Raw genomic sequence first — 21,253 nt, 5'->3', positions numbered from 1 at the left:
TCGTTAGCCTATGCTTTCCATCTCCTAAGTTTCATCAGTTTCTGCTGTACCAATCAAAGTTTTGTCACCTTGGATATTTTATGAACAATTCTGCGTGCTTCTCTAACACCAGCACCTCTTTCTTTCTTTAATTCTTTGAGTCTTCAGCATAAAACCCTGATGGACAGAATCAAGAGACTGAAAACCCAAGAGGGTTGCAAAGGGAAATCAGCCTGCAAAAGAGAGACATACAAGTTACAGGTAAAGGCGGTAAATGAATAAATATGAGGGAACAAAAAATAAAATCGATACACCTGAATTCAAAAAACGTCTACAAAAAACAGGAATGAATTTGCTTCTCGCTTAAAAATTTAGAGATCAGAAGATTCCACAACTGCGCTAGGAAAACTATTCAATGTTTTAGTTGTAGCCAAGACAAAACTCCTAGAAAACGACACACTGCAGCAGCAGCAACCTGCCTAGTGTTGCGAGCTACAACAGCTAGGAGGTACCCGTTGCCTGTTTGGCTGTTGCCTATCGCAGTCTGGCAATCCGTGATTAGGATGAAGAAGAGGATTTGGACAGCTTGGATTTCGCAATGCCGGAAGTACCCTGCATTCATAGGAAATCATACGAATCGTTCAGGGCTGAGAACACGAGAAGCAGACGACTGATAGATGATGTGAATGCTAAGTGTGATGTCTAAATGTAATTCTCTCTCCAACAATTGGTGGAAGTCCCTACAACAACGTCTTTGGGCATCCCTGGTGGTACTGGAACCAAGATCCAGTCACCAGATGACATTCCTGCACCAAAATTCCTGACCAGATCTTCCAAGGACTGTTGATAAAGGATCTTGTTTGTCGCCGGAAGAAGAGAAAGAGTCTGAGCGTCAGCAAAGGCTTGAACAGTTCAGTGCCCATCTGAAAGTTTTCATACAGTCAACAGAGAACCACACAGCCTTGAAAACTCTTTTCCCTTAAACGTCGTCATCTAAAAACACTAGTTTTTGTAAAGAAAGTTTTCATATTGTTTAGTGACGGAGAGATCTCAGTGAAAATGGGATTTTAGTTGGAGAGGAAAGTGTATTTGACCTGAGAGGGTTGTAGTGGACGTTCCAAACACTTTGCCCAATTTATTTCTGTGTATTTATATTTTGCCTCTTCATAATGTCTGAAATTTAGTTGAATCTGAAAGAATGCAGTAATGAAACACTTATAAACTTTTCAAGCTTTTTTTTATTTCAGTTGCTTCTTGGATGCTTGTCAATAATCCACTTTACATCTTACATGAAAAATAAAAATTTTCCCTTTTCTTCTACGATATACAAGGATTGTATTATAACTAATTCAAAGTTTTTGGATTTTATCAAGTTGATGTATTTTCTTTTCACTTTCCTTCGTAACAGATGGTGAATGTATCCAAAACATCTTCCGATTAGAAACTCCCAATATCAAAAAAAACAGCATCCATTAGGGCCTGGTACACAAAAGAAGCAATTTAGAAAAAGTATACCCAATGTTAATGGTACAGTAATTTTAAGAGTAAGTGGAAATGTTTTCGTTTATACTAAAACATGTACACATGTTAAAGAACGGTGTGTTCGTGATACTGATTTACAAGTATTTCATGCTCCTCTGAAGAAGGAATAAATTTGGAAAATAATAAACATGCATTGTGATGAGAATAAATATTTATTAATGCCACAGAATATAAACATCTAAAATAAAACTTTTAATATAATTTGCACTGACGATCCTTCATCGGACGGTCAGAAATTATCTTCCAAAACCGAATCCACCGAAGCCGGAAGACCCAACTGGGGGTTTGCACACGTGCTCCTCAAGACACCTGTCATAGCAGCACTTGTCTACGCCTCCGCACTTGCTGTCGTTGGAGCATGTCTGTGGAGGGGCAAAGCTCCTGACGGGTGGGCACTGAGGCCTGACGGGAGGGCATACACCTGGCTTCACGAAGGGAATGGTGTCAGGCTCATCGTTGGTCTCGCAGCAGTATGCCTGTCCCTCGGGAGTTCGGCACCAACGTCTGCAGGTGTTGGAGACTCCTCCGAATCCTCCTCCAAAGCCTGGGTTAATTCCACCTCCAAAACCACCTCCAAATCCTTGATCGACACCACCAAAACCTCCACCAAAGCCTTGGTTTCCTCCAAAGAATCTCTTATTTCCTTCATTTTTACCCTGTGCAAAGGCAACAGCTGTCAGACAGCAGACGATCATAAGTCCCTGAAAAGAAAGGAAACAAATATTAAAAATAAATCTTTTAAAATTCTTTTCATTATCAGAATGAACATTTTATGCAGCGCAATGATTTTTGAGCATTCATAGAAGTACCACAGATAAATCTGAACTTCAAACCACCGACAACCATTATAGATTAATTAAATGGTACAAAAATATAACAAGATAATCTGTAACTCACCTTCATGTTGTCTATGGCAAAATCCAAAGAGAACTGATTCTTTTGCTTCCCTTGTGAGGAGTGACTGCTGTCTACTGGAAGCACAGCGCTTTATATCTCACAACGACGAACGGTAAAATCCCCTTTCCGATATTGCTCTCACACGCGGGAAGACCGGGCGCTCGAACCAGTTGGCGAGTGACTCATCTCTCGTTCAAGGCGAATCCGGGAAGTTTCCTATTACGCTCAATCATTACATTTGCGAAATCCAAGTAGCCTGATTGAGAAAATGTTGATCATGCCACTCTAGATGCTTGATAGCGTTAGTTCGATTTTAGGTAGAAAATGAGTTTTTGCAAATACCTCGGATGCAAAAGTTGTAAAATTTTTCCGTAATGTTTAGAGGAGGTATAAAAAAATATAGGTTATGACGAAAAATTTATTAAAAATACTAACTTCTTAACAAAACAGAGAAAATTTCCTAAGCAGAACGTATTTAAGATAAAATAAAAGAGTTACAATATTCTGTAAGAGTTGTTCGTGTTCAACATTTTAAGGATGATACATGTGTGGTTCTATCCAAAATAAACGCACAAGGAACAGCGTAGTAGCCTATCGGCTGAGGGGGTTTTCGTAGAAAAATTTTGCGCCCTAAGTTTTGTCACCTATTTTGAATAGTAGACCATATGGGTCATTAGAAAGGGCAGGGTAGACTTTTGGCTTGACGGGCATTTGGCAGAAATTCAGACTTGTTTAAGGGGTCATTGTAACCAAAAAGTGACTCAATGAGTGAAGAACCTTTAAAGTGTCATAACTTCTTTCAGAAGCGTGCAAGAGTAGTAAATGACCACTCAAAATGTTCGTCTCTGAAAGCTCTACAAGATAATATGTAACAACTAACTTGAAATCTGATTTGAGGGCGACTAGAAGTCAAAAGGTCATGAAATTCTAGGTTTTCTCCAAATTTCAGTTGTATGGCTATTTTGCCTCTCTTGTTCTAATGGGGTTGGGGGTATTTTTGTTAACTTGTAATTAAATCTTTTACTTCCAACCTCGGTTGGCCAAGTGAAACACCTTAAGTCTCATTTTCATGTATAATATAGGACAGGTACAAAAAAAAAAAAAAAAATTACTAAAAACATTTAAAAATGACAATTTTTGTCTGAAAATTTTGAGGTATGATTTTTGATTTATTGTTCTTAGATGTGATCTCAGTAAGTAATGAAGGTTACTAAATGTGAAAATCAATATTATTTTTCAGCAACCTGATGAAAATTCTTCATTCCAGGTTACTGAGTAGGAATGGCTGAAAATACTGTGAAGCTTAAAAGATCTGGACTGTCTGCTGAAATGTCCGACCTTTCCAAAAGTATCATACGTCAGGCATCAGACAAAGGGACTACAAGCAGTGAAAATGGAAGGAGGAGAATTAGAGAAGCAGCAGAAATCAGAAATAACGTTTCTAAGAGGATGAAGCTGATTGGAGAATAAATTTTGTGTTACCATATGAACAACAAATGTTATAAGAGGTACACTTTGAAAAAAGCTATCAAGAAAAGTCAGGCAAGGGAAGTTGGTAGAAAAATTTGGAATGGGCGGGAGAAACTGCTAAAGCAGGACTGAACCATCAGTCAAGATCCGAGAGTACTTCCCGTGCACCTAACCGTAGGCAGAGTCCTTTGTCTCGGTATAAAAAGAAGTGTGAAATTCCGTAAAAGCAAGTGCCATGGTGCAGTTGAAAAATATCAGATTTCAGAGAAAGAGCAGCTAAATTCTTAGAGGCAACAGTTTACTTGCAGGATGTATACAGAAGGAGCTGCTATCTTCAAGACATTAACTCTGATTTTGGTGCAGAGTTATCATGTCATAAACGGTGCATCAATGGATATTTTGTTGCTTATGAAAGGGGAGATTCATTGAGCAGAATCACAAATGATCCGAGTCAAAATTTGAGAGACTGCATTATGCCTTTGAAATGGGTCCAGGGATTCTTCTCTGAGGAATAATTGTGATAAAGATTCTACTTAAGTGTTCAAGAAATAGGTATTGCTCTAAGAAACAAAGATTAACAGACATTAAAATCTGGGAATGGGTTTAACTTATAAACGATTCTATTATTCATTACAAAGATGTCTATAATTTATTTTCAAGATTCAAGAAAGATACATGCACTATCTTGTGCCAGAAATCACATTTTTAGATGGTTCCTTAAGGATTTCTCCCCTGTCGTCCCTAGGTTTTGTTTTTCAGCAGCAGATTAGCACAAATTAAAAATAAATTCTTAATATAAATTTCAGTAATAGTCTTACTAACAACGTTCGATAAGCTTTTTAATTGTTTTATCAGATAATTCGAAATTCTAATGCTCCCATATCATGTAATCCCCCGATTTGTAGTTAAACCTAACCTTCTTGATACCTTAAAGTTCCATCACAACTGTGACCAACTAATTGACTGACTTTCAAAGTAAGATAGTTAAGTAGTTCGACTTAGTTCAAACTTGGCGTAAATGACTGAGAATAAAGATTGTCAGGTCGTTAATTTAGCTATTTCTGTTGTACCAGTCTCTAAAGAAGTTTCAAAGAGAACTTTTTTTCCATACTTTGCCTTCTCCCCTTTTTTGGGACCTTCGGCTTCTGTAACTGTAGTTACTGCCTGGGTAACCATTATAATACAAACTTTTCATGGTCACGTGCTTAGTATTTTTAAGAATAATATACCTTCCTTGTTCACATCTTCAGTACTTGGTCACCATCAAGTACCTCATCCCTCTTCATCTACAGAAAAAAAATTTTACTGGAAAAAAAAATATGGTTTATTGAAAAATAATTCAGACATTTTATTGACGGCAGACATTTTATTAACCCTTGAGCTTCTTCGCAAGTAGCACGATACCCGCTTGTCACTTTTTGAAGCAAACGACCCATGGGACCCAACATCCTATGCTAGGCACGCAGGTCGAGATTTCAGATAGTTAGCTAATAATGGAGCGCTTTCCGACCCAGTGCTACTTCGTCCCATACAAATTAGCCTTGATGAAATCTATGCGCGTCATTCATGCCAGCAGAACCTGCCAATGAATAAAATTATCAGCCAGTATTCTTAATAATGTGATGGATAACATTTCCTGTCAAGATTAAGAAGAGTTTACAAATTCCATTCTATTATAGCTTAAAAACCAATTATACAGCTTTCATACATTAAAGTTTATTTTAATGGCTTGACAAAATTCGATAAATGATAAAAGGCTTAAGTTCTTGGGAAATTAACTAGGTGAAAAAGTTTAATTTTCAAAATTACTTACACCTAAAACCAAGATTATTCCTTTTCATTTTTACAGAACAAAAAATAAATGTCAGCTAACCCTCACGGGTTCCTAAACTACCAAGCAAGCCCCCCTCTTGGCGTACGGTAGACAAAAGTCTACCGTACGTCAAGAGAAGCTCCTCCCCACTTCAGGGGCTCCGCCCCTGAAGGGGGAGGATTAGCTTGCAAAGATTGGTTAGAGTATAAGAGAAAATTAACTTACCCGTTTAATCTGAAGATAAAAATAGTTACCAACGGAGTCCTGAGATGATGCATTCAAATCAGTTCAATGGTCGAAGTCCACTCAAGACGCCCGACTAAAATCCATAATGGAACCCATAACCGCAAATTATCCTCTGTTGCTCCGGAATCCTGAAATTAAGAAATGCATTACGTCTGCGAAGACAGCAAATGAAATATTGTGATGTATTTTGGTAAAATATGACTGAAAATCACACAACAACAAGTAAAAACACAAATGAATACTGGGTACAATCAAGTGCCCGTGTGAAGAAGTACGAAACTGAAAACCTTACCTGGATTTTCAAATTTTCAGTCGACTGGATATTCACAATTCCATTCCCAACGATACACTGGCCTTCTAGATACTGACAAACGCCGGAACTGCTGTTCCAACGACATCTTTACATTTCAGAGTCAAGGAAACCAACAGCTGGAATTACCCTTTCCCGCGATAACTAGGCAGTTTCTCAAAAGAGTGGTTGTTGGCTGTACATGCAAACTTTGATTTCAAAGTTCTAAATGTCTTCGGAATATTTCAAAACAATAAGTATTAAACACAAGACAAATGAATAAACAGGAAGTAAACTATTCACACTGAACTGACGACAAACGGAAAATGAGGCAAATGAACACAAATCGGTAACAATTAAGACGAGCAGATGAGAAATCATAATACTTGATGTAAAGTATCTGAGCGCGGAAACCAGCTATTTTAAACACCACACGAAACAAAGTCCTATATATCAAGCAAAGTTAACGTATCTAAAAATCAAATCAAATTGTAAATAACTGTACGTCTAGAATCAACTAATAATTTTTTTACGAGTAAAATGTCAAGTAAAGAAACAGGCAAAGTGATCATTTAGGTAAAAGTACAATCCCTCGTGGAATTACAAGTAGATCTCGGCTCAGCTTCTGTGATAAATATTTGATAGATTTGCACGGCAGCATCTGTTCTGAACAGAGAATCCCGTTCAAAACTATTAAGCGAAATATCTAAAATGCATCAAAATTAATTACTGAACATGGTAACGGCTTATCTCGACCATTACCAAGTGAAATACCATTCAATTTCAGAGTTATTCAACCTATCCGAACGAATTTTATAAGATTAACAAAAATTTTTTTAATACAACATGCAGATAAATGGCACAAAGCAACAAGCGATCAGGATTGAAGACCAAAAGAATTTATATACCTCTTCAATAATGATTTCTGAAATGATGGAAGCACTTCAATTAGTATAAAATATTAACGCTCTCCCGCTCGCGCACATACACACATACACACACACATACACACATACACCTACGATAAAGCTTATTGGTCCAGTTACCAAAAGGCTATTACTCTGAAATACCTTTGAAAATAAGAGGCTATTTGATCATCAATATATATATATATATATATATATATATATATATATATATATATATATATATATATATATATGCATGTATAACTAAATCACGAAAACATGGAACGTGATGAATATATTGATAAAGGCAATGCAATGCCACAGAGGAAGTGAAACAACGGAGTGGTGCTAGGCCTTTGACTAACTGGCCTTTCTTACATATATATATATATATATATATATTATATATATATATATATATTTATATATATATATATATATATATATATATATATATATATATTTATATATATATGGCTAAATAGATAGAGATATGCACTGCAAGATCTTTATTAAATTTTAAAATATTGTAGGAATATTCAGTTAATTTGATGTTTTTATAAAATAATATGACAGCATCTCAGCAGGATATAACGATATTATATTATGCTTTCGTATTGTATTAGACCCTTCAGCTATGTGAATTACCTCATTTAAAGCTAAGTAAAAGAACAGTGAAGAACAGAGTAAGTTAGAACATTTCCGGAAAAAGGAAGGAAAAAAATAGTAAAAATAGATTTCAAGCATCAGATCTGGAATTTAGGAAAACGATCAGGTGAGCAGTCTCCATCATCAACAATCACGTCTTGTGATGCGTAGATCGAGGAAAAAGTGGTTCCTCTTCAGTTTGCAGCCAGGAGGCTGGATGGAGGTTCTTGCTCGGCCTACGTCATCGATTGCACGTCACTAGTGTGACGTCATGGGTTTTACGCTAGTCCAATAGCGGCCGCTTCAGGCTCGCTCTTATACTCTAAATAGCCATGTAGAAAGTTATGTTTTTACGCAGAATGCAGAATGTTGTTTTGGATGCACCCTTACATGCGTAGCTCTATTTATGTTTATGTAAATACACACGCACACACATATATATACATATATATATATACATATACATATACATATATATATATATATATATATATATATATATATATATATATATATATATATATATACATATACAATTTATATGTAAATGTGTATATGGACTTTCATCATATAATCTGACTTGATTCCAACTTCAGGTCCATTCATCCTGAGGGAAAGTTTCACGAAATATGGTGACAGTTATTTTATCACGATGAATATTTCGAGTGCCAACTTACCGGCCTGAATGCGAAATGCGGAAGTCAGAGAGGAAGATGTTTTCTTCTTCATTCTAACTTTAGCCGTAAATGATGCAACTTCCGATACTTGTTTACCTAAATTTATCTTCGGAAGTTGTCGTTATTTCATTCAAACTATGAAGTATTTATTTTATATCACTTTTTAACAATTTTGGATTTATGAATATCGCCAAACTCTCTAGGAAATTCTGGAAAATTCTGTATGAAATACCAACTATAATATGATAAAATGAGTATCTATTATTTTCTGTATTAGTAACAATGGCATCAGATATTAAGCCTACCGTGATCTCTAATTTTTCCACTGGTCTCTTTTTTTAATTAGAATTCCTTTAACAATTAGGATTCTTATTTAAAAAACCTTCTTGCCAGCAGCGTTACATTACAAAAAATAAAAAATGCATTAATTGCCTGTGTTTGTACCTCTTGTTCTCATTTCCGAAAACAACGAGAGATGCATCATTTGCCCTAAAGGTTCAAGCGTCCGGCCTTCCCGCGGCAGGTGAGCGTCACGTCTGGGAAATACCGAAGAAGGCGGTGAGGTATAAAGGACTGCGAACCCAGCAGACACCATTCACTCCTCCCAAGTCAAGAAGAAGAGTCACTGCTCATTCAACTCCGCTACACACAACATGAAGGTGAGTTTCAGTTCATCTCATCATACTTTTATATCTTTCAATTTTTTGTAATGATTATCGGTGATTTGAGGTTCAGTTATATTTATGATGTTTCCCTAAATGAAAAAAAAAAAAAACTGGAATTAAGAAACTGAAATGGTTGTAATGTTTATTCAGATAATAGTAAGTAATCTCAAAGATTTACGTCTAATTTATTGTTTCCTTTCTTTTCAGGGACTTGTGATCGTCTGCTGTCTGACAGCTGTTGCCTTTGCACAGGATAAAAATGAAGGAAATACGCGATTTTTTGGAGGATTAAACCAAGGTTTTGGTGGAGGTTTCGGTGGTGTTGATCCAGGATTTGGAGGTGGAATTAACCCAGGCTTTGGAGGAGGATTCGGAGGAGTCTCCAACACCTGCAGACGTTGGTGCCGAACTCCCGAGGGACAGGCATACTGCTGCGAGACCAACGATGAGCCTGACACCATTCCTTCGTGAAGCCAGGTGTATGCCCTCCCGTCAGGCCTCAGTGCCCACCCGTCAGGACCTTTGCCCCTCCACAGACATGCTCCAACGACAGCAAGTGCGGAGGAGTAGACAAGTGCTGCTACGACAGGTGTCTTGAGGAGCACGTGTGCAAACCCCCTGTTGGGTCTTCCGGCTTCGGTGGATTCGGTTTCGGAAGATAATTCCTGACCACCCCCGAATTACTATCATTATAATTTATACTCTAATTCTTTATTTCACATTCATGAATGCCAAAGACATCAGACATTAATAAATATTCATATGTCACATATAGTGTTTTACTGATTTCAAGTTATTCCTTGTTCAGATAAGCTTTGAAATGCGGATCATTTCTGCAAATATTTATGGAAATCGTGAAATATAAAAGTTTCCTTTTATTAATAATAACGAAAATTAGGAGGAACCATTGCCTGATACCACTGTTAAAATCACAAGTACTGTTGGCCAAATCACAAATGGAAACTAATCACTGATGCTTAGTAATCGTCCTCTTGCCTACAAAAGGACTTTCTCGAGGAAAAGAAATTAAGGAAATTAAAAAAAAAAAAATCCATCAGCTCTGAACTAACCGCAATGCCTGGAAGTGCATACGCTTGAGACAGTTAATATTCATAGAGATGTATTATGTATGAGAGGTGAAAAGACTGTACTTATTTTCCTATAGCATTCTTATGCAAACTAAACATGTCCTTATATTTTTTAATTATAAAAACATATATTTTAATAGGTCATCGATATGATTGTATTAAATGAAAACGATAACTCCATATATATAAGAATTACAATAGCTAAATAATTTATTTTTTACAATCAACAGTTCGGGAATAATGTTTAGAAACGTTTCTTTATACCTTCTTAACAAAACTCTAAAACTCAAAGCTATATCGAGCATCGATTATAAGCTCCCGTTCTCTCTCTCTCTCTCTCTCTCTCTCTCTCTCTCTCTCTCTCTCTCTCTCTCTCTGCATATATATATATATATATATATATATATATATATATATATATATATATATATATATATATATATATATATATATATATATATATATATATATATATATATATATATATATATATATATATATATATATATATATATATATATATATAAGTTCAATTGTAAAAGTTATCAACAAAAATGTAATTGAAATTTCGTGCAAAAATAGAGGCCTTCTCTTAATATCTACATAAACAAGAACTATTGGATGCGTATCTAAAACGCATGAAAATCTCCAAATTAATTATTGATAAAGGTAAGTTCTTCTCTCGACCGTTACCAAGAGAAATACTATTCCTTGAAAACGCCATTTTTTCATTTGAAAACTGACTTATCTGAATACATTTCATAACGGAATATAAGCAGCCTACCTTCTGGTTAGGACATAATATTCAAAATCACACGCAGGTGTAACAACGCAAATAGACAAGTAAATGGGATTCACGATCACAAAAAGTTGCTCCTTTAATACCAGTTTCTTAAATAATGTAAGCACTTGACTTGATTTAAAACACACGCACTTATACACATGTGAACACATACTTATTCACCAGGTAAAGGTCATTTGTCCAAATCCCAAAATGTAAGCTTGAAGGCCAAATTCTTATTATGAATTTCTCATGTTTATGCAATAAATTTTAGAAAAATGTTGCAGGAAAATATCTATATATATATATATATATATATATATATATATATATATATATATATATATATATATATATATATATATATATATATATATATATATATGCATATATATATATATATATGCAGAGAGAGAGAGAGAGAGAGAGAGAGAGAGAGAGAGAGAGAGAGAGAGAGAGAGAGAGAGAGATTTATAATCGATGCTCGAAATATAGTTTTGAGCTTTGTAAAGGAATCCTGTAAGAAGGTATAGAGACACATTCCCTAAACATTACTGTGTAACTTTTGATAGTAACATAAATTATTTAGCTTTAGTTATTCTTATATTTATGGAGTTATCGTTTTCATTTAATACAATCATATCGATAACTTGTTTCATCCACTTTAGCCAAGGACATGTTTAGTTTGCATATGAATGCTATAGGAAAATAAGTCTTTTCATCTCTTATGCATAATACATATCCATGAATATTAACCTTTTCATATGTATGCACTTCCGGTTAGTTCAGAGTTGATAGATTTTTTTGAGTTTCCGCAATTTCCTTTTCCTCGAGAAAGTTCTTTTGCAGACAAGAAGACGATTACAAATCATCAGTGAATAGTTTCCATTTGTGATTTGGGCAACAGTACTTGTGATTTTAACAGTGGGATCAGGTAATGGTTCCTTCTAATTTTCGTTATTATTAATAAAAGGAAACTTTTATACTTCACAATTTCCATAAATATTTGCTGAAATGATTGGCATTTCCAAGCTTATCTGAACAAGGAATAACTTGAAATCAGTAAAACACTATATGTGACATATGAACATTTATTGATGTCTGATATCTTTGGCATTCATGAATGTAAAATAAAGAATTAGAGGATAAATGATAATGATAGTAATTCGGGGATGGTCAAGAATTATCTTCCGAAACCGAATCCACCGAAGCCGGAAGACCCAACTGGGGGTTTGCACACGTGCTCCTCAAGACACCTGTCGTAGCAGCACTTGTCTACGCCTCCGCACTTGCTGTCGTTGGAGCATGTCTGTGGAGGGGCAAAGGTCCTGACGGGTGGGCACTGAGGCCTGACGGGAGGGCATACACCTGGCTTCACGAAGGGAATGGTGTCGGGCTCATTGTTGCTCTCGCAGCAGTATGCCTGTCCCTCGGGAGTTCGGCACCAACGTCTGCAGGTGTTGAGACTCCTCCGAATCCTCCTCCAAAGCCTGGGTTAATCCACCTCCAAAACCACCTCCAAATCCTGGATCAACACCACCGAAACCTCCTCCAAAACCTTGGTTTAATCCTCCAAAGAATCGCTTATTTCCTTCATTTTTATCCTGTGCAAAGGCAACAGCTGTCAGACAGCAGACGATCAAAAGTCCCTGAAAAGAGAGGAAACAGTAAATTAGACGTAAATCTTTGAGATTATCTGAATGAACATTACAATCATTTCAGTTTTTTAATTCCAGTTTGTTTTATTTAGAGAAACGGTAAAGATAACTGAACCTCAAATCAACTATAATCATTACAAAAAATTGAAAGATATAAAAGTATGATGAGATGAACTGAAACTCACCTTCATGTTGTGTGTATCAGAGTTGAATGAGCAGTGACTCTTCTTCTTGACTTGTGAGGAGTGAATGGCGTCTGCTGGGTTCGCAGTCCTTTATACCTCACCACCTTCTTCGGTATTTTCCCAGACGTGACGCTCACCTGCCGCGGGAAGCCCGGGCGCTTGAACCTTTAGGGCAAATGATGCATCTCTCGTTGTTTTCGGAAATGAGAAGCAAGAGGTACACATACGGCCATTTAATGTAACGTTGCTGGTAACAAGGTTTTTAAAAGACGAATCCTATATATATATATATATATATATATATATATATATATATATATATATATATATATATATATATATATATATATATATATTGAGTTTATAGGTGTGTGTGTGTTTACATAGACATAAATAGGGCTACGTATGTGAGGGTGCATCTAAGACAACATTCTGCATACTGCGTAAAAATATAACTTTCACGGCGAGTTAGAGTGTGAGAGCGCGCCTGAAGCGACCGCTATTGGACTAGCGTAAAACCCATGACGTCACAACAGTGACGTGCAATCGATGACGTGGGCCGAGCAAGAACCTCCAACCAGCACTCCTGGCTGCAAATTGGAGAGAAACCACTTTCCCTCGGTCTACGCATCACAAGGCGTGATTGTTGATGATAGAAAACTGTTCATCTGAGTGTTTTCCTAAATTCCATGGCTAATGCTTTAAATCTATATTTATTAATTTCTTCTTCTTTTTTTCCGGAAATGTTCTAACATACCCGGTTCTTCATTAGTCTTTCCCTTAACTTTAAATAAAGTAATTCATATAGTTGAAAGGTATATACAAAAAGAATGCATAATGTAATATTATTATATCCTATTGTAATGCTGTCATTTTATTTTGTGAAACATCTAATTAACTGAATATTCCTAAATTAATTCAAAATTCACTAACCACGATCTTGCAGTGCATATCTCTCTTTATCTATCAATCTATATGTCTATCCATATATATATATATATATATATATATATATATATATATATATATATATATATATATATATATATATGTATATATATTTGTATATATATATGTACATATATATGTGTTATAAGATACATATACACATATATATATATATATTCATATATATATATATATATATATATATATATATATATATATATATATATATATATATATATATATATATATATATACATAGATAATCAAATTGGTTCATATTTTCAAAGGCATTTCAGAGTAATAGCCTTTTGGTAACCAAACCAAAAAGCTTTATCTTAGGAGTATGTGTGTGTGTGTGTATTTGTGTATGTGCGCAAGCGCGAGAAAGTTAGTATTTTACACTAATTGAAGTGCTTCCATTATTTCAGAAATTAGTACTGAAGAGGTATATAAATTCTTTTGGTCTTTAATCCTGATCGCTTGTGTTTCTATGTGCCATTTATCTTATCTACATGTTATATTAAACAGTTTTTCTTAATCTTACAAAGTTTATTCGGATAGGTTGAATAACTCTGAAATTGAATGGTATTTCACTTGGTAATGGTCGAGATAAGACGTTGCCATGTTCAGTAATTAATTTTGATGCATTTTAGATATTTTGCTTAATATTTTTGAACCGGATTCTCTGTTCAGAACAGATGCAAATCTACCAAATACTTATCACAGAAGCTGAGCCGAGATCTACTTGTAAATCCACGAGGGATTATGCTTTTACCTAAATGATCGCTTTGCCTGTTTCTTTACTTGACATTTTACTTTTCCCTCTTGAAAAGTTTCCTGTTTTACCTCACTGGAGGGCTTTCCTTTTACCTCTTAGCTTTTCTCTTCTCAGCACTCTCAAGTTTCATCATCAGAAATATTCTATTCAAACTTGTGCCTCTGTAACATAAGTACCTGGTTAAAAAAAATGACTGGTTGATGCTATACGTACAGATATTTACTATTTGATTTGATTGTCAGATACGTTAACTTTACTTGATATATAGGACTTTGTTTCGTGTGGTGTTTGAAGTACTGTAGCTGGTTTCCGCGCTTAGATATTTGCCTCATTTTCCGTTTGTCGTCAGTTCAGTGTGAATGGTTTAGTTCTTGTTTATTCATTTGTCATGTATTAATACTTATTGTTTTGAAATATTCCGAAGACATTTAGAGCGTTGAAATCATACTTCGTATGTAACTGCCAACAACCACTCTTTTGAGAAACGACCTGGTTATCGCGCGAGAGGCTAATTCCAGCTGCTGCTGTCCTTGACTCTGAAGTGTAAAGATGTCGTTGGAACAGCAGTTCCGGCGTTTGTCAGTATCTAGCAGGCCAGTGTAGCGTTGGGAAAGGAATTGTGAATATCCAGGTGACTGAAAATGTGAAAATCCAGGTAAGGTTTTCAGTTTCGTACTTTTCACACGGGCACTTGGTTGTATCCCGTATTCATTTGCTTTTTTTCTTAGTTTTGTTAGGTTGTCGTATGATTTAAACTTTGAGTTTTTTCGTTTATTTTCAGTCATATTATACCAAAGTGCATCACAATATTACATTTACTGCCTTCGCTGACGTAATGCATTTGTTAATTTCAGGTTTCCGGAGCAATAGCGGATAATTTCCGGTTATGGATTTTATTATGGATTTCATTCGGGCGTCTTGAGGTGGACTTCGACCATTGAATTAATTTGAATGCGTCATCTCAGGACTCCTTTGGTAACTATTTTTATCTTCAGATTAAACGGGTAAGTTAATTTTCTCTTACACTTTAACCAAACTTTGCAAGCTAATCCTCCCCCTTCAGGGGCGGAGCCCCTGAAGTGGGGAGGAGCTTCTCTTGACGTACGGTAGACTTTTGTCTACCGTACGTCAAGAGGGGGGCTTGCTTGGTAGTTTAGGAACCCGTGAGGGTTAGCTCACACTTTTTTGTTCTGTAAAAATGAAAAGGATTAATCTTGGTTTTAGGTGTAAGTAATTTTGAAAATAAAATTTTTTTCACCTAGTTAAAATGAAAAGGAATATTCTTGGTTTTAGGTGTAAGTAATTTTGGAAGTAAATTTTTTTTCACCTAGTTAATTCCCTAAGAATTCGAGCATGTTATCATTTATCGAATTTCGTCAAACCATTAAAGTAAATACTTGAATGTCTTAAGGCCTTATAATATTAGTTTTTAAGCTATAATAGAGTTGAATTTTGTAAACTCTTTAACTCTGATCTTGACAAGAAATGTTACCATTACAATATTAAGAATACTGGCTGATAATTTTGTTCATTGGCAGGTTCTGCTGGCATGAATGACGCTCATAGATTTCATCAAGGCTTATTTGTATGGGACGAAGTAGCACTGAGTCGGAAAGCGCTCCATTATTAGCTAACTACCTGAAATCTCGACCTGCGTGCCTAGCATTGGATGTTGGGTCCCATGGGTCGTTTGCTTCAAAAATTGACAAGCGGGTATCGTGCTACTTCTGAAGAAGCTCAGCGGTTAATAAAATATGTCTGCCGTCAATAAATTGTCTTTATTATTTTTCAGTAAACCAAGTTTTTTTCCCATAAAGTTCTCATGTTTTTCTGTAGATGAAAAGGCATTAGGTACTTAATGGTGACCAAGTACTGAAGATATGAACATGAAAGGTACATTATTATTAAACATGTGACCAAGGTATTATAAATCATCCAGGCTGACCAAGAAAGGGGAGAAGGCAAAGTATTGGAAAAATCCCTCATCTTTAAAATCTCTGAAGAGATTGGTACAAGAGAAATGGCGAACTTAACGACCAGAGAATCTTTATTATCAAAGTCATTTGCTTCAAGTTGAAGCTCCAAAGTCGAACTGTTTAACTACCTGACTTCGAAAATCAGTCAATTAATTGGTCACAGTTGTAATGGAACGATATCAAGGAGGTTAGATTTAACTACAAATCTGGGGATTACAGGATTATGGAGGCATTACAGTTTCGAATAAACATAAAACAATCGAAAAGCTAACCGAACGTTGTTAGCGAGACCATTACTGAAATTTATTTAGAATTTAATCTTTTAACTGGTGCTAGGTAACCAATTGGTTCTTAGCCACGTAAAGTAAGTCTAATCCTTCGGGCCAGCCCTAGGAGAGCTGTTAATCAGCTCGGTGGTCTGGTTAAACTAAGGTGTACTTAACTGGGGCCAGTCTGCTGCTGAAGAACAAAACCTAGGGAGGACACGGGGAGGAACCCTTTAGGAACTACTTAAAAATGTGATTTGCTAATGAATAATTACGTTTGAACCCTTTAAAAGTTAACCCATTCCAAGGTCTTAATGTCTGTTAATCTTTGTTTCGTAGAGCAATATCTTTGCTATATTTTTAAATACTTTAGTGGAATTCTTGAATCGTAATTATTCCTCAGAGAAGAATCCATTGACCCATTTCAAAGGTATAATACCGTCCCTTAAATTTTATGACATCGGGTCATCATTTGTGAATTCAACTGTCCTAAAGCAGTGCAGCAATACTTCTGAAAAAACATCAGCACTGTTTATGATCTCGGCTCAATGCTTCTTTTTGTATCAACAAAATAACAAGCCCCCTTTGGACCCTAGCTGTAACCCCTTTCGTCCCTTTTACTGCGCCCCCGTTCATAATCTCTTTCTTCCATCATGCTCTCTACCCTCTCCTAACAATTGTTTCCACATGCAACTGCGAGGTTTTCCTCCAGTTACACCTTCAAACCTTTTTAACTGTAAAATTCAGTTTCAGCGCTGAATGACTGTCATAGGTCCCAGCGCTTGGCCTGTGGCCTACCCTAAATTCTATCTTCAGTCTAACATGAATATAGAGCAGTCAGCAACATATCACAGTCAGGATGCCTCTTGCTAATCCACCCCACTGGATAGTAAGGGTCGGCATCTGCCATTTTTGAACAATTTCCAGCGTAGCCTTGTTGCATGTGACCACACAGACCTTAGGATTTTTATGCTTTTAAAATGAGATTACTTGATGGTGTAGTTCTTGTTGAAGAGCCTTGTGTTGAGAGAACATTAGTAATTTTAGATAGGTATCCAATATTTTTCGTTTATTGAGACAGTATGAGAGGCCCTCTGTTTCTTAACGCATATTGTAATCACATTTTCGATGATAACTTCTCTGATCAAAATATATGAAGGAAATATATATATATATATATATATATATATATATATATATATATATATATATATATATATATATATATATACTGTATATATACATAAATGTGTATATGGTCCCCTGGTATGGTCGCTAGTGTCGTGACATGCCGCTCAGATGTCGTGAGTTCGCGCCTCCCCACCAGGGCGATGAAAAATCACTAGCTCTGTATCATGATCAGTTATTGCCGCAGTGTTGGGTCTGCGGTGGGAGGTTGAAACCAACATTCTTTGGAAGCTTGAATTTCACGTCAATGGACCCTGTGTGCCTCTTCCATGTGAACAGGTTTCATCTACCGAAATAATAATAATAATAATTATATATATATAATAATATATAATAATAATATATATATATATATATATATATATATATATATATATATATATATATATATATATATATATATATATATATATATATATATATCAATTAAACCACAGGTGAAGAAACATATGACACATTAAGTGCAGGTTCAGACCGGTTTTAACTTTATTTCTAAGCTATTGACAAAGGACTGATACATAGTAGGAGAAATTTACTATATATATGCTCTAGACGGACAGACTGACTGACTTGTAATCGAAGCTCGACTTATGATTTGAAATTTTACTTTGAATTTTGGAAAGTACTTTTGTAAGAATGTATAATAACCCGTTCTTTACAGATTATTTTGTACATTTGTATATTAAATGAAATTATTTTCCTTTTTGCCACTGTTATTGGTGCATTTCTTTTCAAATATCTTTTTTCATTCAGAGTAATCATATCGACAACCTATTAAAAACTATATTGTTTCATTGGTGAACAGTAGTTTAGCTATTTCCCTTTTTTTGCAGAAATATTGTCATCCACTTTAGTCAAGAACACATAGTTTGTTTAAGAATGTATAGGAAAATTTATATATATTTTTTTTTACTTTTTTAAAATGTATATATAATAGATATCTATCAGTATTATCAATTAAATTTTTATACACTTTCAGGTAGTACACTATTGGACTCAAGGTGCAGTGATGGATTTTCATTTTCGAATTTTCTTTTCCACAGATACTCATTATCCTCCAGGTTCCATTAGTGTTTAGGCCACAGAATTTGTAATTCAAAAAATTTTATCAAGTAATGAGTTCTGCAAATTTTTGTCATTATTAACAAAAGAATGCCTTCAAATCACGCAGTCGAATTTTCTCAAATATATTGAGAATGGTAATAACATTTAAAGTCAATAAAACATTGTATAAGGAATATGAGTATTTATTAATATCTGAGATCTTTGGTAATTATGAATATAAAATGAAGAATTAGGATATAAATTATGATGATAATCCTTCAAGGGTTGGTCAGGAATTATCTTCCGAAGCCGAATCCACCGAAACCGGAAGACCCAACTGGGGGTTTGCATACGTGCTCCTCAAGACACCTGTCGTAGCAGCATTTGTCGACTCCTCCGCACTTGCTGTCATTGGAGCATGTCTGTGGAGGGGCAAAGCTCCTGACGGGTGGGCACTGAGGCCTGACTGGAGGGCATACACCTGGCTTCACGAAGGGAATGGTGTCAGGCTCGTTGTTGCTCTCGCAGCAGTATGCCTGTCCCTCGGGAGTTCGGCACCAACGTCTGCACGTGTTGGAGACTCCTCCGAATCCTCCTCCAAAGCCTGGGTTAATTCCACCTCCAAAACCACCTCCAAATCCTGGATCAGCACCACCGAAACCTCCACCAAAACCTGGGTTTAATCCTCCAAAGAATCGCTTATTTCCTTCATTTTTATCCTGTGCAAAGGCAACAGCTGTCAGACAGCAGACGACCATAAGTCCCTGGAAAGAAAGAAACAAACGTTAGAAGGAAATCTTTGCAGATTCGTTTTATTATTAGAACGAACATTCCATGCAGTTCATTTGTTTATCAGGATTAATAGGAACATCAAAGACACTGTATACTTTTACCTAAGTCGCAAATAATCATCACGGACGATCCAAAAACATAGCAATATGTTACGGGAAACTTTGTAACTTACCTTCATTTTGTTTATGGCGGTGTCGGATGAGAACTGATTCTTCTTCTTCCCTTGTGAGGAGTGAATGCTGTCTGCTAGATTCACAGTTCTTTATACCTCGAAACCGCGCTCGGTATATTCCCCTTCCCCGATGTTACTCTTACGCTCGCGGGAAGTCCGGATGCTTGAACCTTTGGGGCAGGTGACTCAGCGCTCGTTGACAGTGCGTCTGGAGTTTCCTATTACGCTCGTTTGATATTTTATTTTTTTATAATTCTGTGATTATGAGAATATTTAGGAATAAAAAATCCTTCAAAACTTAAGAGAACAGTAGAGCAATAGTTAGTAATGTCTAGCCACATGTTTGGTACCGACAGTCAGATGGCTCTTGATTTAACGTTAAATATTTGAAACTGATCCATGATAATAACGTTGTACAACTGTGCGTTAGAGCCAATTCAACTTCCCGTGATTTACTTTTACAGATAGATGTTTCCCATTACGGTACATTGATGTCAGGAGCTACCCCTACCTTGAGAAACTGAGTAAGAAAATCTTAAAAGTTTTGATGTCAGGAGCTATCTCTACCTTGAGAAATTGAGTAAGAAAATCTTAAAAGTTTTAACATATCAATCTTGAAAATGCCACATATTCACTCTGAAGAGGATTTCACTGTTTCCATTCTAAAACAACAAGGAAGTAAGGTGGAAAATTTCAAATCCATAAAGTTGGAACAGTCTTTGGTAAAGATTAGTGACCTTTATGGTTTTTACGATGCGAGAGAATATGTTTCAAGGAACTCTACAAAACTGAAATGTAACTATGCAGTTGAATTACAGCTTTCATTTAAATCATCTGTAAGCAATTTAATCTTGATCGAATAGACGAAACTTTTCCATGAACAAAGAAATCTCAACATAAAGAGACAAAATCACTGTCCAACGATAACTAAACAGACCCAAATACTCAAAGGTATGTGTGCGTGTGTGTGTGTGTATGTGTGCGCGCGCGTGCGAGTGCGGCTGTATCCAAAACTTTCCAGTAACCTCTGGAATTTGCCCGGCAATAAGATTTCTCGTTCCTTTAAGGCTCAGAGGGCGTTCCGACTCTGGCCAATGGGCCAGCGTAAAAGCCGAGACGCCAGGTTGATGACGTCACATTGATGACGCATTATCCACTTCTGGACAGGATCCAGTTCCAACTTCCTTCTCAGCGTAGTGCAAGTCAAGATAAACATTTGTGTTGCAGATTGATTTGAGTACCT

General features: G+C 35.9%; 1 protein-coding gene, 2 long non-coding RNA genes and 1 pseudogene across 6 annotated transcripts; 2 read left to right on the top strand and 2 right to left on the bottom strand.

Moving 5' to 3' along the window:
* Window positions 1-1,654: 1,654 nt before the first annotated feature.
* On the bottom strand, window positions 1,655-20,152 carry LOC136854555 (uncharacterized). 4 transcript variants are annotated; one of them, XM_067130903.1, is made up of 3 exons: window positions 20,011-20,081; window positions 12,520-12,652; window positions 1,655-2,080 (listed from the first exon to the last, which is right to left on the bottom strand). In XM_067130903.1, the coding sequence occupies exons 1-3, from the start codon at window positions 20,014-20,016 to the stop codon at window positions 1,758-1,760; spliced, it is 462 nt and encodes a 153-aa protein (XP_066987004.1). In that variant the 5' UTR covers window positions 20,017-20,081; the 3' UTR covers window positions 1,655-1,757. The 4 variants fall into 4 exon arrangements, with proteins under 4 accessions (XP_066987004.1, XP_066987003.1, XP_066987002.1 ...); XM_067130902.1 differs by lacking the exon at window positions 20,011-20,081 and adding an exon at window positions 12,847-12,986; XM_067130901.1 differs by lacking the exons at window positions 12,520-12,652; window positions 20,011-20,081 and adding an exon at window positions 2,419-2,560 and having other exon boundaries at window positions 1,655-2,222.
* Window positions 5,212-6,077, bottom strand: LOC136854554 (uncharacterized). The gene is made up of 2 exons (XR_010857730.1): window positions 5,927-6,077; window positions 5,212-5,467 (listed from the first exon to the last, which is right to left on the bottom strand). It is a non-coding gene; the product is annotated as an uncharacterized lncRNA (long non-coding RNA).
* Window positions 9,009-9,904, top strand: LOC136854398 (uncharacterized; annotated as a pseudogene).
* Window positions 15,097-16,368, top strand: LOC136854397 (uncharacterized). The gene is made up of 3 exons (XR_010857685.1): window positions 15,097-15,227; window positions 15,427-15,576; window positions 16,111-16,368. It is a non-coding gene; the product is annotated as an uncharacterized lncRNA (long non-coding RNA).
* Window positions 20,153-21,253: the final 1,101 nt, after the last annotated feature.

Source organism: Macrobrachium rosenbergii, chromosome 29 (assembly GCF_040412425.1).
Source record: "Macrobrachium rosenbergii isolate ZJJX-2024 chromosome 29, ASM4041242v1, whole genome shotgun sequence".
In the NCBI taxonomy this organism is placed as follows: Eukaryota; Metazoa; Arthropoda; class Malacostraca; order Decapoda; family Palaemonidae; genus Macrobrachium; species Macrobrachium rosenbergii.
Note: the sequence above shows the minus strand (reverse complement) of the source record. Positions and strands in the feature narration are given on the sequence as shown.